A 16,850-nucleotide genomic window follows, 5' to 3' on the forward strand; every position below is an offset into this window, starting at 1 on the left:
AAAACATTTTGACATTTTTTTAGGCCCTACAGTAAAAAAGGTTGCCCACCCCTGTTGTAAAGCATTTTAATGAATAATTGCGGTTTAGAACTCAGTTAATATTCTCGGCCGTACACGTTTTACAACCATACCAGTTTTACAACCTGTAATAACATGTGACCTGACCGCTATATAAGCTAGTATCTTTTAGACCTAAAATCAGTTTTTACTTTAGACTTGAAATCTCACAGTTGATTCGTGGCGCGTTGACTTTTGCGTTGCGTGTTGAGTCGCAATTGGCGCTCTCGTGGCATGGTTTATTGAAATATAATGTGGGAACGTTAATTTAGCTTTGCGTCTTTTTAGGTTTGTTTAGGCAGCTTAGTTTGTTTATTGGAGTCAGATATACGGCAGTCTTTAAAATTGTCTACCTTGAAGGTCAGTACAAATGCAAACTGAAATAAAGAAGTACCGTTTCATTGGTAGAGCTACTAACACTGAGTTTCACCTTTGGCTCGACCTGGGAACTTCTGGTAAGTGGCGCAAAAGAGCATAGGCGTTTATGGTGCTGACTCAGCAATTATCCCTACCACAAACCCAAATTGCTGTAACAGCACCATAAACGCCTATGCTCTTTTGCGCCACCTACCAGAAGTTCCCAGGTCGAGCCAAAGGTGAAACTCAGTGTTAGTAGCTCTACCCGTTTCATTGGCCTAAGAACGATAGTAGGATGCGTCTTTTTGCTGCGAAGTTGATTTAAAAGTTATACTTTTTAGCCTCGATGGAACCCACAGTTCAGGAGTTCGTCAATGTGCATTTATTTCCGAAAATTATTGAGCGCGAAACATATTTATTGAACAGCTGTGAAAATAAACAATGCGTCATCAGCGATCAGGTGTTTGTAAACAGACGTGGCGAAAATTTTTATCTTAAAAGTTGAGACTGTTTTTGGTCGTTTTGTCGCAAAATTATGAAGATAAACGACAAAATCGTTTGGTAACACGTTTTTGGAACGATATTCTGAAAGTTTTGAGTTTCAATTTAAGTTGGAAACGTCGTTGCCGATGACCCTGTTATACAGTTTACTAAGAAGGTTTTGGGCCTTATGCGATTTTATTTACGAATTTACCGTGTACCTTATGTTTTGTTAGATTTCTAGAGGATTAATAAGAAACGCAATCCAAAGATCTGAATTGCAACAGAGAGAATGAAATCCAAAACATGTCTTCTACTCCAGCCGAAATTATGACAAGACTGGGTGCTATTTTTCTTTTGCCTGTCACCTTCACCTTTCATATCACTGTCGTGCCAAGATGGGGCTTATGGGCTTGAAAGGCTGAGGCTGTTTTTCTTTCTAATCCAAGACTTTAAAACAACATTCAGCATCTGAAAGGTAGGTCTGTGTGCTGTAGTATATTGTGGTCATTTTAGTAGGTTAGGTGAACCTTTAGGACATTCTCAATCACCTCATTACAGTTTTTTCATGTTTTTAAAAAACAGGGGGTTCAGTTTGGGGGTATGCAAATGTGCATTCATGCGTAACGGCAACTTTAATAGCTTATATCTTAAAAGAGCACACTAGCTAGAAAGTTGAGTAATGGCTCAAATGAAAGCTCTTGTTGAGTACCTTACTTGTTCTTCATTTTGTGCTTGCCTTTTGTAATTTGTTTCAAGCAGGGTCAAAAAAAACAGGTTCATTTTTCAGATATTTTTGTGATACTGCTTCTATTATCTGCATTTTATGTGCCCTATTTTGTGATTAAAAGTTGTTAAGATGCAAAAGTGTAGTGTAGGTGTCTCACTGGATACTGAATGCCACAAAAAGACATATCCAACACAAAAACAAGGTATTTTACCAATTGACTCTCTAACAGATAAAGAGCGAGTTGCTGCTGATAAGGGTAATGAATGTTGTTTGGAGAACGCATGTATTTCCACAAGTACAATTACATTGGTCAGCACCCTTCCTTGCAGAAGAAGTGTTGTGATCCTTTTCAAGCCCACAGTAAACCAGTTAAAAATCGTAATGTACATCCTATCACTTGGGAATGTTACTGTAGACTCTGAACGGCCGACCTGCAAGGCTGAGCCTCACAAAGGGGTTTGTCACGTTGAAACACGCCCCGCCCTTTCCCACACAAATCACACTTCCCGAATCACATGTAATAATCCACAGCGACAACAGCGGCAACAACCACAACGTCGTTCACAATCAGGAACGGGCAGAAACAGGGTTGAGAACGAAACGGGAACGGTTTTCTAAACAAGAAAACGAAACACATTGACATATGCCAACGCACAAAAATGCCAATGACTAACTTACCAACTATTTTGCGACACAGGTCAACTGGTACAGTACACGTATCAACAGTTGCAAGACGATGAAACAATCGCTGCAAGCACTATAGGAAAATTCAGCATGCCATAAGTCACACTTAAAGCCATGAATTAATTTAGGTCACAAATCGACTTAAACACTCACCGACAATCACGGTAAACAGCCTTCACTTGAAGATTAATTAGTCAGTCGGCACAATATTTAATTTAGCCTTATTCGTCTCTAAAAATGCAACACAAACGAATTTACTTAATGCAGTAATAAATCACCTTACTCGACCACGTTGTACAGTAAAATGAACTAATCATTGCAACATACAGACAAAGGCCTTCTAATTTTACTGTTACGCACATGGCGATTGTAACGTCATAGCCGGGGAATAATGAGACAAATTAATCATGCGTAACTGAACGTGGAGATGTAACATACCCCCACCTAAATGTATGACCCGGGTAAATACATTTCACACACAAACAAACATCGAACGTTCAACGAAATTCAATAAACAAAACAGCACACTAAGCATCACTTTCAGCGGCGACAATCAAGCAAAGTTTTGCAATCGGTCGTTTGACACGATTGTATCGCGTTTGCACAAGCACCGAGCGTACAGTTCCCGTTTTATCGGGAAATGTATCCGCAACGCGACCCATCAACCACTTGGAGCGTGGCTGTGAATCATCCACGACGAGAACCACATCGTTGATCTGGAGATCTCTCTTCTTCTGGAACCACTTCTGCCTGGAAATGATGTTCGGTAGATATTCGCGAACCCAACGGATCCAAAATTGATTCGCCAAGTACTGCACTTGCGCCCAACGGCGCCGCACGTAACAGTCCTTTTTATCGAACAAGCCAGGAGGCAAATTCGAGTTGCATCTTATGAGCAAGAGATGATTGGGTGTGATCGGCTCATCATCGCGGGGATCAAAGGTGACAGGGATAAGAGGACGCGAGTTGAGTATTGACTCAACCTCAACAAAAAACGTTGACAATGTTTCGTCGGAAACAACTTGCTGTGTCATCAGAGACGTCAGAATTCGCCGGATGGAGCGCACCATTCGTTCCCAAGCACCTCCCATATGACTGGCTGTCGGGGGATTGAACGACCAAAGAATTCCGCTTTGTTTCAGGTACTCCTCAATGTGAACTTGGTTCCAAGACTGCAGTGATTCTCTCAGTATCCGTTCTGCACCGACAAAGTTCGTCCCATTGTCGGAATATATATTTTCAGGATTCCCACGCCGACCAATGAAACGACGAAGCGCGTCGATGAACGAGTCTGTAGATAGGCTGTGGGCAACTTCGATATGGACAGCTCGAATTGATAGGCAGGTAAACACTGCCCCGTACCGTTTCACGATGCTCCGTCCCTGCTTAACTGGAAAGGGACCGAAATAATCCACCCCCACGTGTGAAAACGGGGGCTCGTCCGGATGCAGTCTTGCTGAAGGAAGGTCTGCCATCCTCTGTACTCCAGCGGAAGCATTTCTTCTCTTGCAGAACAGGCAATTCCCAATCACTCGGCGTACGGCTACTCCACCTTTAAGTATCCAAAACCTTTGGCGTAGCGACGACCAAGTGTGGCCCATCCCAGAATGTCCGACAAGACGATGATGTCTCTCGATAACCAAGTCAGTAAAATGACACGAATGTGGTAGAAGAATCGGATGTTTGGCATCGTACGGAATGAAAGCCTTGTCTAGTCGACCACCAACTCGAAGCACGGAGTTAACAACCATTGGATTTAGTTTGAACATGTGACGTTTCACAGAGGTCTTGGAAAGAGATCCCTTCTCCAACGCAGCAAGCTCAGGGCTGAAATGCTTTCGCTGCACATATTTAATCAACTCCAGATCGGCAGCATTTAATTCTTCAACGGACAATGATCCACGATTATCCACCACAGCTTTGTCACGCCGAACACGCGACAGTAAAAAATTCTTATATCGTAGCAGCCATGCGATACTCTTTTTCAAACGATGCAACGAAGAGTACCGATGGATGATCCTCTCAACAATGGTCTTCTTCTCTACAACCATATGTATGGAGACTTCCTGCTTTTTTACGGGACTGAACTCAGCAGGTAAATCGGGTAAAACAATCGGGCTCAAGGGCCAGTGATCCTCAGACTCCAACAAAAACTGTGGACCACGCAACCAGCGGCCAGTCGTCACTAACGCCTCTGACGTCAAACCACGTGACGCCTCGTCCGCCGGATTAAGCTTTGAAGGAACATGTCTCCAGCTTGAAGGATCGCTTTGCCTTTCAATCTTTGCAATTCGATTAGCAACGAACGTAGGGAATCTCTTCTTCGAATTCCTGATGCTCTGTAGGACGGCAGTGGAGTCTGTCCAGAACACAGACCGATGCACTGGTAAACCAAGCTCTCGTCTCATCATTTCATCTAGCTTTACGGATAAAACTGCCGCTGTCAGTTCCAGTCGAGGAATTGACACTGTTTTCAGCGGCGCTAGTCGACACTTGCCAGCAAGAAACACGCAGTGAACACGCGAACCGACGTCGACTATCCTCAGATAACACACAGCTCCGTAGGCCACGGAGGAAGCATCTGCAAAGTGGTGCAACTCCCAACTTTGCACATCGCCGAAATCATCGGGCTTAAAACAACGAGGAAGACACAGGTCATGAAGCTTCGGTAAACGCCCAAGCCATTCTCTCCACTGTGTTGCTTCCGCTTCCAAAATGCAGTCATCCCAGCCAACTCCACGTTTGCACAGACCCTGGAGTAACAATTTGGCTCCAAGCGTGCACGGTGCAACTATTCCAAGAGGGTCGTACAGCGAACTCAATGCAGAAAGTATTCCTCTTCGAGTCTTTGTCGTTTCAGGAAGGTTGACCTTAAATCCAAACGTATCGTCATGCACGTTCCAGTGGACACCAAGCACTCTCTCTGTAACGTCATCACTCAAGCTTTTGTTCCGCACTGCCTTTGACCTCTCTTCTTCAGGAATTTTTGACAGGATCTTCTGGTTATTACTGAGCCATTTTGTCAAGTGGAATCCTCCACGTGACAACAAATCTGAAATCTCTTTGGTCATTTGAATTCCCTCCTCTGTAGATGCAACCGAAGTCAGGCAGTCGTCCACGTAAAAATTTCTTCGGACGACCGAAGACACTTGTCCATTGAAATCTTGACCAAAATCTAAGGCTGTTTGCTTCAAGCAAAAACTCGCGCAACTAGGGGATGAAGTCGCCCCGAACAGGTGCACAGTCATTTGATGCGCTGTTGGTTGATTCGTCAAATCCCCTCCTGGCCACCACAGAAATCGCAAGGCATCCCTGTCCTTAGGGGTAACACGAATCTGGTGGAACATCGATTCTATATCGGCCACCAAAGCGTACCGCTCTTTGCGAAATGGAGTCAAAACACCCACCAAACTGTTTACGAGATCCGGGCCCTGCATCAGCACATCATTGAGGGAAACGCCCTTGTGCTTTGCAGCGCAATCAAAAACTACACGAACCTTGTCTGGTTTACGGGGATGAAGTACAGGATGGTGTGGTAAATACCAGCAAACACCATCAACCGATTCGATTTCTTCTCGAGGTATCTCTCTTGCGTACCCTTTCTCGAGGTAGGACTGCATTGTGCTCACGTACTTTTCCTTCAGTGAGTGATCCTTCTCCAGGCGTCGCTTCAAGTACGTCAGCCGTCTTTCGGCCATTGGCTTGTTATCTGGCAAACAAGCTGAGCTTTCTCTCCACGGCAACGGCAGCTCATAGTGACCTTCCACCATTTTCACGTTCTTTTGCATGATACCATACGTCTTTCTGTCTTCACGCGACGTGGGGAAATCTAGAACAGCAGTTTCGTTCCCAAAATCTGTCTCCCACAGACTAGAGATTTGCTTCTGTAAAGAGCTGTCTCTAGACTTCACGAAGTTTACCTGATACCTCGATGATGCACACGGAAGGAGTGAAGGGCCAAATAATGTCCATCCAAAAGGTGTCTTGACAGCAAACGGTTTCCCTTTTGGACCACGACGCATCTCCTCAATGAACAAGGCGTCTGGATTATCCAGACCAATCAGCAATGTTACAGTTCCTTTCTCGATTAAGGGAAAATCCAAGTCACGTAAATGTGGGGCACCCCTTAATGCTTCTTTGCTAAGAATCGGATTAGGACGAACGGGGATTTCACCAACGGTTATTACTTTAGGGAGAAATATATCATCTACGCCACCTACTGGAGAAACAGAGAAACTCACTGAAACAGCCGTATGCTCTTTGGCTTCATCTGTCAGTGTTTGCAAAACAATCTCCTTAGTTTCACCTTTCATGCCCAGGGCTTTAATCAACCTTTGGTTACAGAAGGTTCCGCTAGAGCCGATATCTAAAAATGCGTAAGTTAAAACCTTCCGGCCTTCGTATTTTACCTCAACTGGTACGACACACTGATACACGTCGTCGTAACCGCATTCGCCGGGCGTTGCCACTGAACATGAAGCGACCTTTTGTGGTTCAACCGGTGTCGCTGGTGACTCTGGCTTTGCGGCTGGAGCAGGCCTATGCAGCAATGTGTGGTGATAGTGACTCGAACAGTCGTTTTCTTCGCAGGCAGTTCTCGCTTTACATCGTCTAACACGGTGACCTGGAGTAAGGCATCTGAAGCACAATCTCTTACGACTGACAAATTCCACACGTTCGGAGTACGTTTTACGTTTAAACTCAAAGCACCTGGACAAATCGTGAGCCTTACCACAGAACAGACACGTAGCGGAAGTAGTCGGCCTCTCTGTCGGACGCTGTCGAACTTCTACTGGGTTCACAACGTACGCAGACGCTCTTGGCTTTCTCATCGGTGGACCAGGATCCTTGTCGCGCCTAGAACCCATAATCCTACTCCCGTAGAGGGAATTTTCCACCTCAGCACGCTCCGAAACAAACTGAACAAAGTGGCTAAACCCGGCTTCACGATTAGTGCGATGTAGAACTTCGACTGATCGCTCTATCCATTTTTCCTGCAAGCGATAGGGCAACTTGTCAATGAGCTGCAGCATGGTGTCAAGTGAATTTAGACCGGCATATTCATCAATATCCTCCAGTGTAGTGAGACATTTTTCCAGCAGATCTGCAAACTGCATTAGTCGTTCCGGTTGATCTCCTTTCAAGCGAGGACTCCTTTTCAAATGCTGCTCACAGGCATTTGCGATAATGTGCGGCTGTCCGTACTCATGAAATAGCTTTTGACGTGCCTGTCGGTAACCCTCGACTGGCCTTTTCGTCAAGTGATCAATTTTAGGTCGCACTTTGTCATCACAATGTTGCAGCAGATAAACCAACCGCAAATCGTCAGAGTGAACTTTAGTGGCAACGTGCGCTTCAAAGTTGCGAATGAACGTCCAGTATTCCATTGGATCGCCGTTAAATGACATTATCTTCGGACGCGGTAGAAAACGCTCGTCTGAGCTGTAACGAGGTTCCTGCGCTACTGTGGGATTATTCCTATTTTGACAATCGTATTGCGGAGTAGCGTAGATAGGAGGCTGATGACTTACTTTAGGCAGCTCCTGCCTATCACAACGCGGTACAGGTTTTAGACATTCGGTGACCGTTTGCACAAAAGGCCTCTCTACGGTTGACGGATAAACGAATTCCGCTTCGAATTTACCTTCCCATCCGCGAGCTTCGATTTCGGCTAGTTCGGCTTGACGTTGTACCTCGCGAAGTTCTGCGTCGGCTGTCAATCGGCGCTCTGACTCACGCAACTTGCGTTCGTCATCAAGCAGCTTCTTTCGTCGCTCGTTCTCCTCGTCCTGTCTCTCCTTGGCCTGACGAATCTTTGCGCGAGCCATCTCAAGCTTAATTCGTGCTTCAGTTCTACGAACACTGGAACTCGTACTTGCTGAAGTAGGGCAACTAGAAGTGCAACTTTTAACCGACTTTTTTGAACCAACTTGTGGCGGTGGGGACGTAGCAGGCTGGGCCTTTTCGATCCATTCAGCAACCCTGCTATCGAACTCCGTCTTCTCTTCAGTGTATCGCTTTAGCAAATCCTTATCAAGATCTTTATTTTCAGATAAATTTGAAGTTATATGCTCCACAAGAAGTCGGTATCTTTCATTTGTAATTCGCACCGATGTATGTACAGAAACTAAGTTATTGAGACTGACCATTAAACATTCCCTTCGGGTGTAGGATTCTTGCAATGAACGTTGCAATTTGACGAGCTGTTCACCCTTATCCTCTTCAATCATGTCGGAAATCATTTTTCTTCACCTAGATAACGAGCAATAGTTGAAAACTTCTTTATGTAGACTCTGAACGGCCGACCTGCAAGGCTGAGCCTCACAAAGGGGTTTGTCACGTTGAAACACGCCCCGCCCTTTCCCACACAAATCACACTTCCCGAATCACGTGTAATAATCCACAGCGACAACAGCGGCAACAACCACAACGTCGTACACAATCAGGAACGGGCAGAAACAGGGTTGAGAACGAAACGGGAACGGTTTTCTAAACAAGAAAACGAAACACATTGACATATGCCAACGCACAAAAATGCCAATGACTAACTTACCAACTATTTTGCGACACAGGTCAACAGGTACAGTACACGTATCAACAGTTGCAAGACGATGAAACAATCGCTGCAAGCACTATAGGAAAATTCAGCATGCCATAAGTCACACATAAAGCCATGAATTAATTTAGGTCACAAGTCAAATAAAACACTCACCGACAATCACGGTAAACAGCCTTCACTTGAAGATTAATTAGTCAGTCGTCACAATATTTAATTTAGCCTTATTCGTCTCTAAAAATGCAACACAAACGAATTTACTTAATGCAGTAATAAATCACCTTACTCGACCACGTTGTACAGTAAAATGAACTAATCATTGCAACATACAGACAAAGGCCTTCTAATTTTACTGTTACGCACATGGCGATTGTAACGTCATAGCAGGGGAATAATGAGACAAATTAATCATGCGTAACTGAACGTGGAGATGTAACAGTTACCAAACTTGTAAAAACAATTTAAACATTGTACCGGGGAAAAAGGTGTGTGCCAAATGCAGCACAAGACTTTTTTTTAATGTATATGCTACATGGTTTGGAGTAGCATACTCTTCTCCATTATAAAGCTCTTCGAATGAGACATGATACTGCTGGTTGACTTTTTGATGACAGAGAGCCCGGTATCAGTAAATGCCTCAGTAGCAAGCAAAATGTGTATGTATATAATAGTTTTTGACTCAGTTAGGCGATGGGGCTGTAGGTACATACCATGCATTGTAAGGCAGATTAATTTATTCGTGGTAAAAATCATTAGTTGAGTGTTTCTTGGCACATGTAGGTTCTTCAACCAGTGTCCTCAAATATTTTAGAGGGTCCTTGGTGGATCTTTGGCGAATAGTACCATAACACACTTTCTTGCTAAACATTATTTGTTTGTCTTACCTACTGCTCTCTGTATATGTTGCAGGTGGCCACATAAGTTCAATTCGCCTTCCATGTGAGCTGTTGTCTTTGCTGGATGCAGGAGGTGGAAGGAATCATTGCAATAAACTCCTTTGGGCTACAACATACAGTGCTTTTGCTGAATGTTTAGAAGTATCTACCAGCGTATGCACACAAAAATGTTGTCCTTGCAATTTCGAACAGCTATGCAAGGTAACTACTGTAAATGACACCTACATTTTTTGTTTGTATTCTAATCCTTTATAGTGATTTTTGTTTTTGGATACCCTTTCGAACACTAGTTTCGTATGCATGGGCATATATATGCAAATTTAATGCTGGGTGAGTTTGTGCAACTGCTCGGCTGAGCACCAAGCACCAAAATATGCAGTTCTCGGTAGCAAGTACTCTGGTTCTGGCTCAGTGCGGCCAATCCCTATTATTTACTTTGGTCTATAACACGGATGGCGAACCTTTTCAGTTGAATGGGTCATACATGAGATTATAATTCGGAAAGAAAACAAAGTGGGTCACTTATTTTATTACATGTCAATGTCAATGTGAAGCTTGTTGCTGCATCTTCTCTGCAAGTCTTACAATCCTAGATAGTTTTCAGCTTAATACACACAGCAGTCATATCCGAGCTAATACGATTCCTGGCACTTGATTTTACCAAATCCATGTGTGCAAACAAGGATTCGCATGAATATTTAAATTTGGGTCACTAAAAAAACTACAAGTGGGTCACTAAAATTCATGTGGCGGGTCACTTCTTCGCCATCCCTGGTCTATGAGGACATTAAAAAAGCAATGGTTTTAGGTTTGAATATTTTTGCAAATGATCCATTACCATGATAGTGAGTTTTATGTCATTATGAAATGTTTGAGACCAGGGTGATAGACTAGAATGGCATACATAATTTGTTGCTTGTAACTAAGTCACATTGCTAGGCTGTTTATGTTTGACCTGGAAACCAATTTTCTTAGCCAAGTGTAGGCTGACCCTTGCCGCTAAATATTTTTGACCAGTATATGCTTGGCAAAGCCACATATACATTTTGAACTTTGATTTCATTTCTAAATGTCTTTTTGTATTCTTATTTCAGGCTTGCAAAGTAGCAGAAGGACACATACATACCAACATTTGAGTCATAGCATGGATTATTTTCTTTGTCCCCCCCCCCCCCCCCCCCCCCCACACACACACTTTTATACAGTATTTTCAAGATTATCCACCAGAGCATTGATGGTTTAATGTGTCGGGTATGCAAGTTTTTACAGCAAGTGTTTTGTGTTATGGCAAAGTACTGGAACCCCGGGTTTTTGCACCTTTTTCTTCACTGTAGGTTTTTAAAGCTGTTTAATCGAAGCCCATTATAAAATATACTTTACAAATTTACACTCTTTACGCCATGTGTGTGTAACATGTGCGTATAGTACTGGGACTGTGTCTTTCCGTTTTTCATTTCTGGGTTAATGTGTTGGTCTCAGAAGGTAACATTTGATAAGACATGTTACATTTAAATTCAAGCTGTTATTTTTATGTTTTGATTCAAACAGGCTAACTTATGCAGATATAAACCCATATGTTTTCAGCACCAATTGTTTAAGTTGTCTCTACTTTGTATTTGTAGCCTAATTGCTGTATATGTTCATTAGTGTGTCCCTTGATTTCACACACCTGCCTGCTTGAAAACATTTGACATTGCATCGCTTCAGACAGTGAGGTTGCTGAAATAGTTTAAATAGAAGGTGTGTTTTGTAGAAGGCATGCTTCCAGTAAATGAAATGTCCTATTTTCGTCGATCTTATTTTGTATGTTTTCGCTTGTGTTCAAAACTCTGTTGCATGTGTTTGGCGTGAATAAAGTTTCCTTCTAGATGGGTCATTGTTGTTTTGCGTTGTGTAAAATATCTCTTTATTATGTTTGTGTTGTTACTTGAGAAGGCAGACAGAGATTTATTTAAACATAGAATAAAAGGAATCCATAAAATCACATGTAAACGTTGAGATTTGTCAAAAAATTTTGTTGACATGTTTTTTGTGGAAATTTGGTCACGCACTAACGACCATGTCATGAAAAGTGATACCATAAAAAATACTTTGTTATCAATTGCGGCATGAATTTGGGGAAAAATTGCACTTTTGGAGTTAAAATAATATTTTCTGTTTTAATTTACCGCAGAACTTCATTAGTAAAGTTTTCTGAATCTAATTAATGTGACGCAATAATTCATGAGTTTGCCAAATATGATTTCAGTGTTAAGTCATGACGTAATTTTTCCAGAAGTTTCCAGTGCCGAAATTCAGCCATTGCTGGCTATCTCCGGTTTTGTTTTGTGCCAATGAATGGGTAATAAATTCTTTTTCATAAAAAATTGACCGCGTGATGACCTTTTGCCGAATGCAAACTCAAATAAAGAAGTGACGTTTCATTAGTCCAAGAACGATAGTAGATTGTGTCTTTTTGCTGCAAAAGTGATTTACAAGTTAAACTTTTACGCCTCGATGGAACTGCAAGTTCAGAAGTTCGTTAATGTGCATTTATTTCCGAAAAATATTGAGCGCGAAACATATTTATTGAACAGCTGTGAAAATAAACATTGCGTCATCAGCGATCAGCTGGTTGTAAACAGACGTGGCGAAAATTTTTATCTTAAAAGTTGAGACTGTTTTTTGTCGTTTTGTCGCTAAATTATGAAGATTAAAGACAAAATCGTGCTTTTGCTTTTGCTGCATGATAAAAAGTCGTATTTTGGTAAAAGTTAGTTTCAAAATTTTTACATATTTAATGAGAAAAATAACGGCCCAAGTAGACATAAAAAGCAACTTGCCTCAATATCACTGCTGTGGGCATGAGCATTTGCAGAAGCAGTTATAAAATAATAAACCATGTTGCATTTACATCTATTTGAGCTTTTATTTTTATGACTAAATTTATGAACAGATCCATGCATATTGTTTAATATATTTTTACATTAATTATTTTGAACTTACAATTGGATTTTTGCAGAGGTTATGAAGTGCTTGCGATGTCAGTAGATGTCTACAACATGTGGCTGCATCTTGTATTTTCTAATCACTCACTTGTTATAACTGATGTGATGGATTTTGAAAAACCAAATGTCCCTTCAGTTTCCAGGTTTCACAGTTCGTGTGTCTGGGATATCAAAGTTTGTCTTTGGAACATTCATATATTGAAGTTACATCACTAAAAAAATTATATTTCATCACAAAAGACAATTGTAAACAATATCTTATTAATTGGGACACACTGTTCTTGGGTATCCAAAATACTGAAAAACAGCGACTGATCATTTTTTAGTCATTTTTTTAAATGTTAAATGTGCTCAAAAAGCATTGTCAGTTTCTGTACCCCTCACATCCATGGAGATCATAACATAATTCATAACAAAAAGTATATAAGCTTATGTCAATAGACATACTATAACTATTCAAATATCATCATTAGTGGCTTTTAGTGATTGAAATGTTGTAACATCAGCTTTCATGTCTCATGAGTGTAAATTGTCTGCGTCACACTAATTATAACAGTGGAATTATAAATGTAAACCAAATTCAGAAAAGTCTTTCTGATTTAATTTATTTAGTCAAATTCTTGTTTTGTTTTTGCCACTGATTTAAATCACTGGGGCACAAAACCTTGTTTACATGTAATAATAGTTTCTTCCTTATGGTGTTTTTTGCAGACTCTTCCTGATTGTGCTGGGTCAGCTGTTTTGTTTCGTGTTCAAATGAAAATCGAAGACCAAACACCTTATATATTGTGGCTGTTTGTAGGATATATGTATTGGACGAACAATAAGAACATTATATATTGTGACTGTTTGTAGGATAAATGTATTGAACAAGCAATAAGTTAGTTATTAAATATTTGTAGGTTCTGAAACACACAATTGTAATGGAAAGTATGGAGAAACACTCCACGGACACTAAAACATCGGTTGAAGCATGTTGCATTTCTGTTCATAATGACGGCAAACACATGCAGTTGGCGACAGGAGTGGGAGTATCCAGCAGTATGTATTCAACATACTTCCTAATTCAATTTGTAGTCATCTTTATGTCTGGGCACATTGGGGAATTCTGCACACAATTTAACACTCTTTATCATAAATATGCATCAGTAATTTAATCGCTGGTTTCTAGGCTGCACCTACTTTAGCTTGTTTTTCCAATCCACAGTAAATTTGGGATTTGGTTTTAAATTGTTATTTTTGATTTGTTCTATTGAAATCCGTAAGATTAAGTAGTTTTGCGTTTTTTATGACAACCAATCATTTGTTTTTAGTGTGTACGACCTTATGACGTTTAAGAGGATATCATTTATTTCGTCACACGACGGGGATATATTAAGCATGGATTATTCTCACTGTGGTTCGATGCTTGGAAGCGCGAGTAGAGATCGATGTGTTTACATGTTTACTAATGATTATATTCTGTCCAACACGATCTGCTGCCGTCACTGCTGTGAAGTTAGCAAACCAAGATCATGAGGTAAACTGTCATGTAGGGAAGTTGAAACTAGTATAACTAGGTATTATAGAAAAGTTATTTCAATTCTAGAACTTCTAATCCAAGTCTTATATAATTTTTTATTGTGATCTGGACAACAATGTTTCCCGAGGTAAACTGTATATATATACATATATATATATAGTCACAGTGAAACTGTCCAGTTTTCAGCTTCATTTTGCTTTTGTACCACTTTTGTGATTTTTGTGTTTTAGTCTCATTATGTTGTTTAACAGAGAGCATAATTGTTTAATCTTGATGCTGACGATTCTTGGTCTAAATCAGATTTGTAATTGCAGTTTCGACTAATGAGCTGTGGAACAGACAAGTCTCTCTACTACTACAACTGACATCAGTTGAGAACAACATTATGTTGTAAAACACTCGATGGTTGACATGGCCATTGTTGAGTAAGCAAATCCACAAAATTTTAAACCCAGCCATTCTAACTTTGGATTTTATTCATCGATGATTCAGTGCTTGTTGCATGCGGCTGCAATTTAACCGAATATGACATCTTTGGTGCAAAACGCTTGTTGCAGCCTCGTGTGTTGATAAAAACATCTATGTCCTCCCGTACACCACAGGTCAGTGTTGGTTTGCATTTGTTGAGAAAATTGAAAAGCAATTTGCAGTCATACAATATTAATAAGCATTTCCACTTAAATTAATCAAACATGTTTTATTCATGTCAAATGACCTAATGTGTGTCTAGCAAATTTACTCATGGTAGGAATTTTACAATACTGGCCGCCTTTTACAAGTTTGAATTTTTTCTGCATCAGTTTTTAAATTGCTTTAATGTATTTGCAACTGTTTTTCCAATTAACATTTTTAACAAGAATGTTTTGTTTGTTTCGCAGGAGATTGTGTTTGCATGATCAGCCGGCATTCAGAGGTAGCGGTTGCCCTCACTTTCGACCACAACTCTCACTTAATCTCTGCATCTGCTGACAGTTGCATATTTGGGCAAACATTTAGCCATCGGGTGGCAGAAGAGCTCAAACATGCCCAGAAAGGTGCCACCTCCATGCCTGGAAGTCCAGATTTGAATAAAACCTCATATTTTGCTACAAACGACTAGTTCACAGTGGAAATAATCGATGATTCGACGCATCCTAGTAATGTTGACATCCCGTTCAGTGATGAGTTTGACGACCCTTCAACTTTCAGATTTCACAACAATCCAGGTAATGTCTGTTGCTGCGGTTTCCAAATGATTTGTCCGTTAGTTGGGGTGTTTGCAGAGTTGCTTTGGTAATGATCCCAGAAAATATCCTGCATTAAGAAAGATATTGTTTTCTGAAATAATTTTATTTTATCACATATTTAAACTTATAATCTTTTGTTGTATCTTAATTTTTGTTCCTTGATTTAAACAGAATGACCACTGTTTTGGCTGGTTTGATATGTTACTATTAGCATATTTATTGACATTCAGAATACACTTTTTTTATTATGATTTCTTTATTGTTTTTCTTATTACACACATCAGTACAAACTTCATTATGCAAATTTAATTTTTAAAGAAGTGTCAACATTTTTATGCATTTTGCTGGTTTGTATTTATTTTGTTTGGCTTTTTAAGAACTTACAATTGCTTTTTCAGATGCTGAGCAACAAAATACTGATGAGTCATTGTTGTCAAAGTGAGTGACTAAGCAGTTGTCCAACGATGAGTCAGGGTTACTAGGCAACAAACCTTTACCTGAACTGGGGAAATGGGAGATAAATTACACAAAGAAAAGGTGGGATGTTGTGATTTAACTTTACAAATATGTGACAGACTAACCCCCCCCCCCCCCACACACACACACACACACACTTTTATACGGTATTTCCAAGATTATCCACCAGAGCATTGTTGGTTTAATGTGTCGGGTATGCAATTTTTTACAGCAAGTGTTTTGTGTTATGGCAAAGTACTGGAACCCCTGGTTTTTGCACCTTTTTCTTCACTGTAGGATTTTAAAGCTGTTTAATTGAAGCCGGTCATAGAATATACTTTACAAATTTACACTCTTTAAGCCATGTGTGCGTATAGTACTGGAATTGTGTCTTTCCATTTTTCATTTTGGGTGCAATGTGTTGGTCTCAGAAGGTAACATTTGATAAGACATGTTACATTTAAATTCAAGCCGTTGTTTTTGTGTTTTGATTCAAACAGGCTAACTTATGCAGATATAAACCCCTATGTTTTCTGGACCAATCGTTTAAGTTGTTTCTACTTTGTATTTGTAGCCTAATTGCTGTATATGTTCATTAGTGTGTCGCTTGATTTCACAAACCTGCCTGCTTGAAAACATTTGACATTGCATCGCCTCAGACAGTAAGGTTGCTGAAATAGTTTTAATAGAAGGTGTGTTTTGTAGAAGGCATGGTTCCAGTAAATGAAAGGTCCTATTTTCGTCGATCCTATTTTGTATGTTTTCGCTTGTGTTCAAAATTCTGTTGCATGTTTTTGGCGTGAATAAAGTTTCTTTCTAGATGGGTCAGTGTTGTTTTGCATTGTGTGAAATATCTCTTTATTATGTTTGTGTTGTAACTTGAGAAGGTAGACAGAGAT

At 40.5% G+C, this 16,850-nt stretch overlaps 2 protein-coding genes across 9 annotated transcripts; one reads left to right on the top strand and one right to left on the bottom strand.

The window, feature by feature from the left end:
* Positions 1-1,000: 1,000 nt before the first annotated feature.
* Positions 1,001-16,775, top strand: LOC145213456 (uncharacterized). Of its 8 annotated transcripts, none has more exons than XR_013856840.1 (5): positions 1,001-1,372; positions 9,774-9,961; positions 14,061-14,266; positions 14,584-14,871; positions 15,148-16,775. XR_013856840.1 is itself a non-coding variant. In XM_080081740.1 (3 exons), exons 1-3 carry the CDS (start codon positions 1,754-1,756, stop codon positions 10,894-10,896), a joined length of 303 nt encoding a protein of 100 aa, XP_079937866.1. In that variant the 5' UTR covers positions 1,697-1,753; the 3' UTR covers positions 10,897-10,926. The 8 variants fall into 8 exon arrangements, 2 of the variants coding, with proteins under 2 accessions (XP_079937866.1, XP_079937865.1); XR_013856839.1 differs by lacking the exon at positions 1,001-1,372 and adding an exon at positions 9,286-9,349; XR_013856835.1 differs by lacking the exon at positions 1,001-1,372 and adding an exon at positions 9,287-9,520.
* On the bottom strand, positions 2,539-9,283 carry LOC145213455 (uncharacterized). Its single transcript, XM_080081738.1, has 3 exons — positions 9,021-9,283; positions 8,862-8,940; positions 2,539-8,797 (listed from the first exon to the last, which is right to left on the bottom strand). Exon 3 carries the CDS (start codon positions 8,548-8,550, stop codon positions 2,836-2,838), a length of 5,715 nt encoding a protein of 1,904 aa, XP_079937864.1. The 5' UTR covers positions 8,551-8,797; positions 8,862-8,940; positions 9,021-9,283; the 3' UTR covers positions 2,539-2,835.
* Positions 16,776-16,850: the final 75 nt, after the last annotated feature.

The sequence above is a fragment of the Phallusia mammillata genome, chromosome 2, assembly GCF_965637545.1.
Source record: "Phallusia mammillata chromosome 2, kaPhaMamm4.hap1.1, whole genome shotgun sequence".
NCBI lineage: Eukaryota > Metazoa > Chordata > Ascidiacea > Phlebobranchia > Ascidiidae > Phallusia > Phallusia mammillata.